General features: G+C 48.4%; 1 protein-coding gene across 1 annotated transcript in view; it reads right to left on the bottom strand.

The window, feature by feature from the left end:
* TMEM120B (transmembrane protein 120B) overlaps positions 1-13,782 on the bottom strand; it is a 37,188-nt gene that overhangs the window by 10,400 nt on the left and 13,006 nt on the right. Inside the window, exons 2-6 of the mRNA XM_081113554.1 lie at positions 10,432-10,550; positions 7,677-7,793; positions 6,517-6,576; positions 5,882-5,977; positions 2,554-2,643 (exon numbers count right to left, since the gene is read on the bottom strand). Coding sequence (XP_080969680.1) covers positions 2,554-2,643; positions 5,882-5,977; positions 6,517-6,576; positions 7,677-7,793; positions 10,432-10,550 — 482 coding nt within the window. The remainder of the gene's footprint in view (positions 1-2,553; positions 2,644-5,881; positions 5,978-6,516; positions 6,577-7,676; positions 7,794-10,431; positions 10,551-13,782) is intronic.

Below are 13,782 nucleotides of genomic sequence, written 5' to 3'. Positions count from 1 at the left end.
GTGAGGGGGCAGAGCGGCCCCACATGCAAAGCTTTGCATCACAAGCTCAGAGACAACACTTCCTGCTGTCCCATCAGAGCACGCATTCCAGAGAAGCCCTGGAAAAGCCCCAGCTAAAAGCGTTAGGCAAATATTTAGGCTTGGCTTTGGAACCCCACTTCCTCCTTTTGTCCCCTCCGATTTTCCTGGTGTGCCCCACATTAGCAGAGACCTCCCCTCAGTCCTGCTCCCACCCACGGCTTATCACACTAGAAAAAGAGCTGACCAGAGTAACTTACTAAAGTGTTAGTGACCATCAGAGACACAGCATGCCCCGAACACCCTTACTATGAGACCATCAGGAGGGTGAGACTCCAAGGCTGACGGCACAGGAAGATCATTAGTAACCAGGAAGCCCTGCCAAACGCCCTGGTCCGTTTCCCCACTAAATGCTACCCTGGCTCCCCTCCAACCAGACCTAAAAGCAGAAAGCCACTATTCACTAAAATTCAGGCAAACTATGAATGTTATTTATTGGGTAAGATTTTCTACTTCGGTGTTTCCCAAAGCATGGGGTGTGCATCACTGAGTTTTAGATGACATTTGAGTGTAACACTAGATCAAGCATGTCAAACTCATGCTTGCACCAGATGATACTGAATTATATCTCTTTTCCTTCTCCTGATTAAGTCGAGGAGATGGTCTTGGTTAGAATCTAGTACATCTTTAATGCGTCTCTACATCCGTTCGTCTCCCTTTCTACACATGAACAAACACACATAAGGAAAAACACAAGCCCAGAGCCTTCAATAAATTAGACAATGAAAACAAAAAGATATTTTTATACTACTTCCTCTTTCCTGTAATTGATGCTGGTTTTCCATGTAAAGTAGTGAAATAGAGCTTCCTTTTAAAACAAATATTTATTTAAGTAAAAAAAAAAGGAGGCGGCTGATTTAGAATGTGGGAAAAATGATGCCCTGACCGGTGTGGTTCAGTTGGTTGGGTGTCGTCTAGCACACGAAAGGTCGCAGGTTCGATTCCTGGTCAGGGCACATGCCTGGGTTCTGCGCTCAATCCCTGGTGGGGGGTGTGCAGGAGGCAGCTGATCGATGTTTCACTCTCAAATTGTTGCTTCTCTCTCTCCCTCTCCCTTCCTCTCTCTCTAAAAAGCAATTTTTTTCAATTTAAAAATGCAATAAAAAATAAAATGTGGGAAAATGACCATCTAGGTGATACAAGGACATGGCAAAAATGGCGTGGATGGGACAGGAATGAGTGCAGTGTGAGAAACACTGATCTTTTCTAACAGGCTACATGCTACAGGGCTGTGTGCTTAGGAACCGCCGTTCCTGTCCTTACCTCATGGCTCTATGTTCAGAGCAGGCCCTGCTTAGAGACCACTGGGCAGAAAAGTGAGAAGGTGGCAAATTATTTGAGGGTTTGGATTAAATACATGCTCCTGGTTGTTCTTTATAGCCCCTGGGAGGGAGGGAGGAGAATGGGTTTGGAAAGTTGTTCCTTCGTGTTTTGGGAAACGCTAGGGACAAGAATGGTGTGCAGAGGTTCAAGTGGCCACCCCAAAGAGGAATCAAACTGTGGAAAGTAGGTTCTGAAGGGGGAAGGCAAGCCATGGATCTCAACAGAGTCCTGAGGCTCCTCTCCCTGTGGGGGACCATCACTCTTGTCACCAGAATCCACTCATCCACTCATCTAGTGACCTCATCCCAATTTTCCTGTGGGGAACCAGGCCCTCCTGACACTCAGCTTCTAGATTTCCAATGACAGCTAGAGGGGTGGTCAGGAGGCTCAAGCCCAGCCAATCAGAGAAGTGCATTCTCTGGCTACAGTGATTGGCACATGATCTAATGAACACCAAGAGAACCCAGTAAGACACCTTGCAAGAGAGGAATGTGCCCTATTTTGCTGGGAATGCTAAAAATAAAGACGTGAGCTGGGAACTGATAACTCTACCTAGAACCTGAGAATAGACAACACAAGAAGGCAGAGGTGAGAGACAGAGAGCAAGCGGGTCCTGATGACACTGAGCACCTGGATTAAGCCTTACCTGAGTCAGCCCCCAAGGACCTGTTTCTTAATATGAGAAAATAGCCAAAACCGGTTTGGCTCAGTGGATAGAGCGTCGGCTTGCGGACTGAAAGGTCCCAGGTTCGATTCCGGTCAAGGGCATGTACCTGGGTTGCGGGCACATCTCCAGTAGGAGATGTGCAGGAGGCAGCTGATCGATGTTTCTCTCTCATCGATGTTTCTGACTCTCTATCTCTCTCCCTTCCTCTCTGTAAAAAATCAATAACATATATTTAAAAAAAAATATATGAGAAAATAATGTCCTGTTATATTGAGTTAGGGTTTCTTGTAAACACGAGACTGACCATGGCAAGCGAGGCTGCTGCAGTAGCAGTAACGGTTTTCCTCCTCCCTGGGTCTGAAATGTCACGGATCCCCGAGGAGGAAGGGAATGCCGCTGAGGGTAGCAGCCCTCACCTGCCTCTTCCATGACAGAGTTCCCTTTGGCTGCCGCTACGCCCCCCATAAAGCCGGGCCCCCAATTACCTCGAGCCGTTGCTGATAAGAATACTCTCCCGAATCGTCAGGGTGCAGTAATACCACACCAGTAGGAAGTTAAAGATTTCGTCCGTTACCCTGTGGGGAGAAACAGCCCCCGGAGGGGAGCAGGCATGAGAACCAGGTACGGTTGTCCCAGCCCCACTGCAACGGAACAGAGAACCAGGCCAAGGGCCACTCACACAGGGGGCCTTCAGAACCCCCTGATGTCCGGGAAGGCAGAGGGGGTCTGCCCCTTAGGTGTCTCTCCCCCTAGAATGCGCATGCCCCCTCCTCACCTTTCTAACTGAATCCTACCTGTCCTTAAGGCTCTAGCTGAGGTTTCCCTCCTTCCCTGACCATCCAGCCCACAACAACCTGTCTCCCTCCCACCGAAGGGCCTGTGGGTGGGGCACCCAGCAAGGAAATGATCCGAAGGGGACAGAGTAAGGAAAGAAACTCCTGCTCCCAGGATGCTCAGGACATTAGGCTGTGATCTTTTCCCTGCCTGCCCAGCGTAGCGGGAAATAACGGTGGCAATAACAACTGCTTGTGTGCCAGGTCACATCTGAATGCCATAGGTGTACCTTATCTCATCCTCACCACTGTGCTGCTGGGTAGCTCCCCTTTTCCTCACTTTAAAAAAAAATTTTTTTTTTATTGTCTACAGTTTTATATATGTCTCCTTTTTCCCCAATTGACACCCCTCCTCCAGTCATATGCATGCATACAAGTCCTTAGGTTTCTCTCTAACCGCCCCCCTCCTTCCCTACCATTTGTCTCTGGATCTATTCTTGTTCATCAAATTATGTTGATCATTATATCCCACATATGAGTGAGATCATGTGAGATTTATCTTTCTCCGACTGGCTTATTTCGCTTAACATAATGCTCTCCAGTTCCATCCATGCTGTTGAAAATGGTAAAAGTTCCTTCTTTTTTATAGTGGCGTAGTATTTCATTCCACAGTTTTTTAATCCACTCATCTGCTGATGGGACTTTTTTCTTTTTTAAGAAATATATTTTTATTGATTTCAGAGAGCAAGGGAGAGGGAGAGAGAAATAGAAACATCAATGATGAGAGAGAATCATTGATTGGCTGCCTCCTGCACGCCCCACACTGGGGATCAAGCCTGCAACCAGGGCATAGGTCCCGACCGTGACTCAAACCGTGACCTCCCGGTTCATAGGTCAATGCTCAACCACTGAGCCACGCCAGCCAGGCCTGTTATCCTCACTCTCTATGAAGAAACCAAAGCAGGGCAAGGTTAAGTTATTTGTCAAAGGTTAAGCATCAGGACCTCAGAATATGACCTTATTTGGAAATTGGGTCCTTGTAAATGTAATTAGTTAAGAGGAGGTCAGCCCTGACCGATTTGGCTCAGTGGATAGAGCGTCGGCCTGCGGACTGGGGAGTCCCGGGTTCGATTCCGGTCAGGGGCATGTACCTTGGTTGTGGGCACATCCCCAGTTGGGAGCGTGCAGGAGGCAGCTGGTCGGTGTTTCTCTCTCATCGATGGTTCTAACTCTCTATCCCGCTCCCTTCCTCTCTGTAAAAAATCAATAAAATATATATTTTTTTTAAAAAAGAGGTCACACTGGATTAGGGTGGGCCCTAAATCCAAGGACTGGTATCCTCCTAAGAAGGTCATGAGAGAGACTCATAAACACACAGGGAAGGAGGCCACCTGGCAAGACTGAGGCATGTGAGGCAGAGACCGGAGTGAGACGGCTTTACGCCACGGAACACGAAAGGTGGCCAGCGACCACCAGGAGCTGGAAAAGCAGGGAAGCGCTCAGCCTGCAGAGGGAGCACGGTCCCGCCACACCTCATTTCAGACTTGTGGCCTCCAGACGGGAGAGGATCTGTTTCTGTTGTTTCGAGGCACCAGCTTGTGGTGCTTGTTACGACACCCCTTGGAAAGGAAGACAGACGGGGTGGGGAGCAGTGGGAACATCCAGGCCCTCAGTGAGCCCTGGAACTAAGTGCACCACACGCCACAGGTCTGCCCTCTGAGGGCCCAGAGGACCCAGCACAGGAATCTGGTTGCTCATTGAGAACTTTCACCCCCTTCCAAAGGGGCATGTGAGCTGGCATTACTGATGGGTGCAGCCTTTGCCCTCCAGGGAAACGGGCCAGGCCCAAGGCAGCAGGCAGGCATGAGCCTTTGTTTTGGACGTTCAAGTGGCCAGACCAGCAAGTGGACTCCCAGCCAAGCGTCTGCTAGGAAATAAACCCTTAACACCTGGGCCAAATGCCCAAGCTGTGCTTGGCCGCCTCCCCTGGGGCAGAAAACCACATGGAGACATGAAACCCCCTGGGGCAGTGTGGCTTCAGCCCCTGGCCTTGTCCTCAATGCACTGCTGGGTGGCACATGCTGGACAGAGCCCTCCACGTACAGTGTTAACACGCGAGTACCCTGTGAGGTAGGCACTGGTGTCACCCTCATTTTACAGACGGGGACATGGAGGCCCCCAGAGGGAACCTGCCTATGGCAACAGCCAATCAGTCTCAAAGCCACGAGCAAACCAAGGTTCTCTGTGACCTATTCCCTTTTTCTTTCCTTGCTTTTTGTTCCCTTCCTCCCTCTTTCTTTTTGTAATTGAGATATATAACTCACATACCATAAAATTCACCCTTTTAGAGTATACATTTGGTGTGTTTTTGTGTGTGTGTGTATTCACAATGTTGTGCATCCATCACTACTACCTAATTCCAGAACATTCTCATCACTCCCAAAGAAACCCATACCCATCTGCAGTCCCCTCCCATTCGCTGCCCCCGCCAACTCCTGGCATCCACTAATCTACTGTCAGTCTCTATGGATTTACCTGTTCTCAGCATTTCGCATAAATGGAATCATACGCTCTGACCCTTTGTGACCAGCTTCTTTCACTTAACATTCAAGTGGAGGTTTACAGTTTTCTTATGGAAAATAACACCATCATTAATAAACAACAATACAAGAATAAACTCTGTGTTTCACATACTCACAACTGTAAACCCACTTTTGCCTCACCCTGTAATGTTTCCCAGATTCATCTGTGCTGTAGCCTGTGTCAGAACGTCATTTCCTTTTACAGGCAAATACTATTCCATTGTGCGAACATGGCCAAACTGGGCTTTTTCCTGACTGCACTCGAGGCCTCTGCAGCAGCCCTTTAGTAGATATTATTGGAGGGATTACGGCGAACAGGACTGCTATTTCTCATGAGAAATGGCCCTTCTCTATCGACACCTCATCACACAAACAGGGTGGATGCAGGAGGGACCCTGGATCCCTCTCTCACGGTCCCCTCTCACCCCAGAGTGTCCCCCACCGCCATGCTGCCTTACCTGTAGTGAAGGACAAACTGACAGGCCACAGCCCCCAGGAGCAGGATGATGGTCAGGTAGAGCTTGAACTTCTCATACTCGTCCTTGTAGGCAAATCTATGGCAACAGACATGCCCGGGAAAGGTCACGTGACTGTTACTACATTTATGGTAGTATAACTACATCCCACTGGGGGCAGGACCCTGGCCCCATTGGATCCTTGACATACTGCCAACCACACCCTATTAGGACCTTGTGATCCCACTAAAGGAGAGACTGGACCTTAAATGACTGGTGACGTCAATTAGGGAGCGAGACAGGGTCCCCTCCCCCAAAACACCACGGCTCCACCTCCCTAGTAACTTGACAGATTGTGGCTGGACACAACTGTCTACTTCCCAGGAGAAAAGTGTATGAGACGAGACGAGGAATGGGGCAGAGCCATTTCTCACGGGAAACGCAGTCCTGTCCACCCAACATATGGAACCCATGAAGGAAGCCTTTCCCAGGGGGTTAGTCAGAGAGACCAAGAGCCAGGGCACCGCCTGTTAAAGTTTTTTCCTTTACGCAGAAGTTCTAGCTTGGTCCCATCTCCCCTGAATTGGAAGCACAATGCCTGGGTTCTGTAAAGCCAGGTGGGCGCCTGGGACACTTACTTGGCCTGGTTGCTGAGGAGGGTCACGCTCACGTTGCCCAGGACCAGATTCAAGTAGAGCCTGGAAGGAAAGACCTGTGAAGTCGCCACGTCCCTAACAGCCCTGGGGGCAGCCCCAACCAAACGTAATAGGCATGCATTGAAAAGCCAACACAGAACATACGATGCTAAACTCAGCAGTACAATGGGCCTCACATCGAGTTCGAATAACGATGAACTAGAGAACGGGAGGACTGTGACACTTGACAGTCATGACTGACACGTTTTCCTCCCCATATTTATCCCAGCTTCCCTTGCAGCTAATGTGAGCATGTGACTAAGCGCCAGCCAATGAGGTGAAGGTATATGTATAATATCTAGGTCAATTTAAAGCAGGCTTTTTTTAAAATGAAGGCATAACCTTCAAAAGTACATAAGTCTTGCTCTGGCTGAGTAGCTCCATTGGTTAGAGCATTGACCAGACACACCAAGGTTGCAGGTTCAAAACCCATCAGGGCGCATTTTTTATAAGAATCAACCAATGAATGCATAAATAAGTGGAACAGCAAATTGGTGCTTCTTTCTCCCTCTCCCTTCTTCTCTTTTTCTAAAACTCAATTTTTTTTTTTTTATATATTTTATTGATTTTTCACAGAGAGGAAGGGAGAGAGATAGAGAGCTAGAAACATCGATGAGAGAGAAACATCGATCAGCTGCCTCCTGCACATCTCCCACTGGGGATATGCCCGCAACCCAGGCACATGCCCTTGACCGGAATCGAACCTGGGACCCTTCAGTCCGCAGGCCGACGCTCTATCCACTGAGCCAAACCGGTTTCGGCTAAAACTCAATTTTTTAAAAAGTACACAAGTCTTAAGTATACAACGTGATGGATTTGTACATATTTATTCATCCCTGCAACCAACACCCAGATCAAAGAATAAAACACTTCCAGCCCCAGAAGGCTCCCTCCCAGCCCCGCCCAGTCAGTGCCTGACCCACAGTGTCCATGGAGAAACATGTGAGGAAGCCTCCTTCTCTTTCCTGCCCTCACTTCTGTCTTTCCCCCTCAACCTCAAGCCCTGATGGGAAGGTGAGAATTATGCAGACCAGGTATCCTAAACCTGGGTGTCTGCCCCAGCAGGGGGTGGGGAGCGGGGTGTGTAAGTTCCCAGCTCCTACCCGTTCTTCTTGGGCAGGTAGGCCTCCATGTCAAAGAAGGTGTTCTGCCGCTCCTTGATGGTGACATCTATCTGCTGGACCAGCTCCGCCTCCTCCAGACTGGCACGGCGCTTGTACCTGCGGTCAGAGGTGTGGGCATAGGAGAAGCAGGGGCGTTACCAGCCTGGAGGAAGAACCTGGAAGCTCTGGCCACTGCCCTCCCACTCTTCCCTCTCAATGCTTCTCACAACCTCAGTCTCCACCTGTATTCCTGGGTTTGATGCAAGCTCCCTGCTAAGCCTTGTGACCTTGGGAATGTCTTTTAACCTCTCTGCCTTATTTTCCTTATCTAAAAAAATAGGGATAATGTCAAGCCTACCTTCTGGAAATACCGCTGCGACAAGTAAATGAGTAAATGCAATTTAAAGTATTTAGCGCAGTGAAAAGTACTAGCAATAGCATTCCTCTCACTATTCTTTTTTTTCCAAATGACTCTGATTTAATCATGGGGAGTAAACTAAAAGGAAAGCTTACAATAGAGAAGAATTATTATATGTCAATGTCTTTTGCAAACTAAGCTGGGACACAAAGGGACTGGGGCTCTGCTCACTAGTCTACAGGAATAAGCTGAAGATTACTAAGAGGGAGACAGGATGGCACTTTAAAAGAATAAGCAGCCTGGCCAGCGTGGTTCAGTGGTTGAGCTTCGACCTATGAACCAGGAGGTCACGGTTCGATTCCCGGTCAGGGCACAAGCCCAGTGGGGCACGTGCAGGAGGCAGCCGATTAATGATTCTCTCTCATCACTGATGTTTCTAACTCTCTCTCCCTTTCCCTTCCTCTCTGAAATCAATACAAATATTTTTTAAAATAAATAAAAAATAAATAAATAAAAGTATAAGCAGTCAGGGGGCTGGGCAGAGGTAGACAAAGGGTAGGGCAGGAATGGGGACATCTGTAGTAGTGTCAACAATAAAAATAAAGTAAAAAAAAGGAAACAGCATAAACAGTAAACTAATCAAGGTCTAACTGTTAGTCTTTCAAGACTAGAAAAACAAGTCACAGACGTGCTTGGAGCAGGGGTTGTCTTCAGTGTAAGAACCTAAGTCAGGGGTCAACCTTCTACCCAGTGGTGCTCAGTGGCGATGTCTGGGAACTTTTTGGTTGTCAAGACCGAGTGGAGGGTGTTACTGGCATCAGTGGGCAGAGGCCAGCAATGCTGCTAAACATTCTACAACGCACAGGGCAGCCCCCGACAGCCAAGAATTACCGTTCGTGCCAAGGCTGAAAAACCCTCGGCAGATGTAAAGGACTCTGAAGTCCTGCCATTGGTAAGATGTGCTTTTCCAAGAGAGGCGATGGCGCTGCATTGAACCACTTACGCTTTACCCCACGACTAACGGGCCTCCGTTTCCCAAATGGTCAGCTAAGGTTAGGGGTACAATCAATAACCTTCCCAAAAAGTGTCCACGAGGGAAGGGAAAAAGTGACCCGGAGCCACACACTCTGGAATAGAAGCCCATGTAAGTGACCAGGGACAAGCCACTCAGAGCCTCAGATGTCTGCCCGACTGAGGGATCACAGCATCCACTGGACCTGTTCGCCTACGGGGGATGAGAGCACTTCCGAAACCAGAAAGACACAAGGACTGGAAACGGAACGTGTAATCCTGGCCTCAGGAGCTGACCTCAGTGATGAGCTCAAGTGTATCTCCACCAGGGATGCCAGACCTCTTACCCCCTACATCAGACAGCCTGGTGGAGGGAGCCCCCTCGCGCCTGAGAAGTGTAGTTAATGTTTACCTGCCCAGCAGGACTTCTTATAACAGTTTTCTTCTGGGGAACTACATGTCATCCTCTTCCCCCTGCATGTGGTGTAAGTAGGGCTGTCCCATTCCCAAGGTCCATAAACTGAGCATATGACCTAGTCTTGCCTAACCAGTCTTGGTGATTTGATTGGTTCAAAGATGGGCACGTGACCAATTCCAGCCAATGAGAACTGCTCCCAGAACTTGTGCTGAAAGACAAGTTCTCCTTAGGCTGGGGTGCCCAAGCCAGTAGGAAGAAAGGCTGCAGGATATAAGCCTGGCACTGCTGGTGGCCATCTCAGTGCCCATGAGAGGATGGTTAGCCATAGAGTGAAGCCAATCTAGGGAAATGCAGAATTTAGAGGGAAAAAAACAGATTCCTAAAAACATCCTTTGACCCCTGGATCCTAAAGCCACTTCTGGTTTTTTTCCATTAAAATTTCCATTCTCTGCCTCGCTGGCATGGCTCAGTGATTGAGCGTCAACCTATGAACCAGGAAGTTACAGTTCAATTCCTGGTCAGGGCACATGACCCAGCTGTGGGCTCGATCCCCAGTGTGGGGCATGCAGGAGGCAGCCGATCAATGATTGTCTCTCATCACTGATGTTTCTATCTCTCCCTCTCCCTTCCTCTCTGAAATCAATTATATATATATATATTTTTAATATATATATTTTATTGATTTTTTACAGAGAGGAAGGGAGAGGGATAGAGAGTTAGAAACATCGATCAGCTGCCTCCTGCACACTCCCTACTGGGGATGTGCCCTCAACCAAGGTACGTGCCCTTGACTGGAATCAAACCTGGGACCCTTCAGTCCGCAGGCCGATGCTCTATCCACTAAGCCAAACCGGTCAGGGCAATAAAAATATATTTTAATAAAATTTTCCATTCTCTGCTCAAGCCAGTGTTGAGCTGGGTTTCTGACCCTTAGAACCAGGGGAGCTTTGATTCGCAGCCCCACCTACCTCTGGAGCGTGCGCTTCAGGTCCTTCAGTCGCGTCTTATGCTTGCTGATGGAGCTGCTACACAAAGTCTGGAGCGCAGTCAGCTCCTCCAACTTCTGCCTGTAGATCCTGTGAGTTTCCTGAGGGATGGGGCAGCCCGGGCAGGGTGTAGAAGAGAACACCAACAGGTCATTTGTCACAGTTTGTTTGTGTCAGGGGACATGATTGCAGAGCTCACAATTGGACAGCTGGGACGATACAAGTACAACTATCAAATCTGCGGCTCAGAAACGTGGGACTGGAACTGGGGAAGGCGGCACAGCACAGCCCTTGTGCAATAAGGAATTACTGTTTTCGTTCTTACCCAAGTCCCTTCCTTCCTAATGGTAACAGCAACTAGGTCTGACTTTGAAGGGCCACTTCTTGTCAATTCTTAGTCCAGATGGTTCCAGTAGAGCTGACAATCCCCAGGCCAAGAGTGGTCATGCGATCTAGGCCTAACCCATCAGTATCTTCCAATCCCTTGGCAACTGACTGGTTCAGACATGGACACAAGGCTTAAATGGGCCAATGAGAGTAAGTCCTGGGACCCTCCTGGAAGAACTGGGGTAGAGATGCCCTCTTTCTCCTGAGTTTGCTCATCCGATAGCATGTACACATGGGGTTGCTGGGTGGGGAGAGCCTGCCTAAGCATAAAGCCAAACAGGAAAACAGACCTGAGACATGGTGAGAGACAGAATTCTCATAGCCTCATTTCAGCCCTTGGATCTAACCAGGTCTGAGTGTAATGCTGTTCAATACTCTTGGTTATATGAATTCATAAATTCCTTTTCAGTGAGGCCGGTCTGAGTTGGGTTTCTGATCCTGGCAATGAAGAGAGTTCTTACCACATCAGCTAAGGAAAGGTCATACCCCTTCCCTTACAGCCAACCCTGCCTACCTCGGGCACAGTCGCTCCAATTAACTCAATACCTCATTCCTGGAAATAACCAGTCAGGGCCACAAGAAATACAAGAGACTTTGCCCCAAAACTGGGAGAAAGGAACACAGTAACTTCTCGGCATTGCTGCCACAACAATGCACCTCCCCCAAATAATGCCATGTGCCAGGAAACAAGCCCTTGCCTCTAATCTGATTATCTAAGACAAATACTAACCATTTGGAGAAGCCAATGTGAGGGACGGGAGCCATGAAATTAAACACAATAATCCAATGAACACATTTAAGTGGCTGGAGGAGAACTGTATTTGGTAGAGGGAGAGAAAAAGGAGATGGTCCAACAGTGAGGCCAGAGCCTAAATTCCCATTCGTGCCTGCCAAGCAAGGTCCCTAAACATGCAGGGTAAGCCAGGAGGTAAGGGAGAAGTGAAGACAATGAAGTGAGTAGATAGCAGTTAGGGGCAACACTGAAGCACGCGGTGAGCAAGTCTCCCTTGGCTCCCAGACGGGAGGGCTCAGTCCCTCGGATTCAAACAGTATCATACAGTTGCTCCTTGCTGGCCCCCCAGAGAGGAAAATCCTATCTCTATTTTATTTAACTTTTTATCTTTAAATAATTTCACACTTGCAGAAGAATTCTAAGAAGAGTAGAAAGAACTCCCCTCTACCCTTCACCCAGACTCACCAACTGTTAGCATTACACCATCTTTCCTTATTTATTTTACGCACCACCACCACCACCACCAATACCACTGCCACCCTCGCCGTGTGTGTGTGTGTGTGTGTGTGTGTGTGTGTGTGTGTGTTCTTTTTCGATATCAGGCAACAGGAATTTATAGCCCACGGGCCAAATCCAGCCAAATCCAGATTTTTGTGCGGGCAGTAAGCTAACAATGGTTTTTCCTTGGTTGAAACAAATCAGAAGAATAGTTTGTGACATGAAAGTATACGAAATGTGAAACTTGCCGAAACCGGTTTGGCTCAGTGGATAGAGCGTCGGCCTGCGGACTGAAGGGTCCCGGGTTCGATTCCGGTCAGGGGCGTGTGCCTGGGTTGCGGGCACATCCCCAGTGGGAGATGTGCAGGAGGCAGCTGATCGATGTTTCTCTCTCATCGATGTTTCTAACTCTCTATCTCTCTCCCTTCTTCTCTGTAAAAAATCAATAAAATATATTAAAAAAAAAAAAAAGAAATGTGAAACTTCAGTAGCCAGAATAGAGCCCAGCCACACCCGTTCATTTGCATATTGTCTGGGGCCTCTCGGGGAAACTACAACAGCAGAGTGAGTAGTTATGACAAAGACCATATGGCCTGCAGAGCCTAGAGTCCTCACTACTTGGCTTTTGTGCCAAAAAAAAGTCTGCCTCCTCCTTTTCTAAACCATTTGGGAGTTAGCTATAGATAGACAACATGTTTCTTTACTCCGCAATCCTTCATTGTGCATTTCCTAAGAACGATGACATTCTCTTACATCCACAGTACAATGATCACATACAGACAATGCAACCTGGATCCCACACAATGCCATGACCTCACATCTTGCTAACTGTCCATCGATGGCAATGTCCCCGCAGATCCCGGACCCGACTCAGTCTCCTGCCTTGTACTACTGCTTGCATCGTTAGCCTCCTTTAGTCTAGCACAGCTCCTCAACCTTTCTCTGTCTTTTGTGACATTTTTTAAGGAGTTGAGTCTAGAATTGGGGCGTGTCCCTCCGCCTGGGTTGGTCTGTTGTTTCTTCATGATTGGACCTGGGTTATGCTGTTGGAGCAAGAATGCCACTAAAGTGACACTGTGTCCTCAGTGTCTCCCATCCAGAGGGACACAGTGTCCGTGATGTTAATGCTAACTGCTTAGAGGAGGCGGTGCCACCTGCTTTCCCCGTTGCACAGCGACCAGCTTTCTATCTGTAGTTAATAATGAGCGATCTGTAGAGAGACAGGCTGTTTTAATCACTTTTGAATTCTTCAGTCCCAAAACAGCCATCCACTTACAACCAATATCTACTGCAGTCTAGTCAGGGGGTCTCCATGGGGAGAACGGGGGCAGAGACCCCCTGGCTACGGTCCTCAAGAAGGTGGGGCCATTGGACTGAGTGTCCGGGCAACACCAGCTGCGGCTCCTGGAAGATAAGAGCCACGTGACCTCCTTGGCACTCTTTGGGGTTGGGTGCCACCATGGGGAGATAAGACCAAGACTGCAACATCAGCAGCCAGATGTTTACCAGGCCCTCTTCAGCTTGAATTAATATTTAATTTCAAAGTAAAATGGGAAGACATTATCCTTATAAAACATTAAAACACAACAGTTATGGCTGGAGTCAGCTTTGAACACATCCCTGACTTCTCCCCCATCCCCAGAAGTAACCACAGCTGCCAGTTGCTTCTAGACCTTTTCCTATGTATTCTTCCAGACTGTTCTATGTATGTACAT

Source organism: Myotis nattereri, assembly GCF_964212035.1.
Source record: "Myotis nattereri genome assembly, chromosome: 19".
Classification (NCBI taxonomy): domain Eukaryota; kingdom Metazoa; phylum Chordata; class Mammalia; order Chiroptera; family Vespertilionidae; genus Myotis; species Myotis nattereri.
This window is presented reverse-complemented; position numbering and strand designations above follow the sequence as displayed.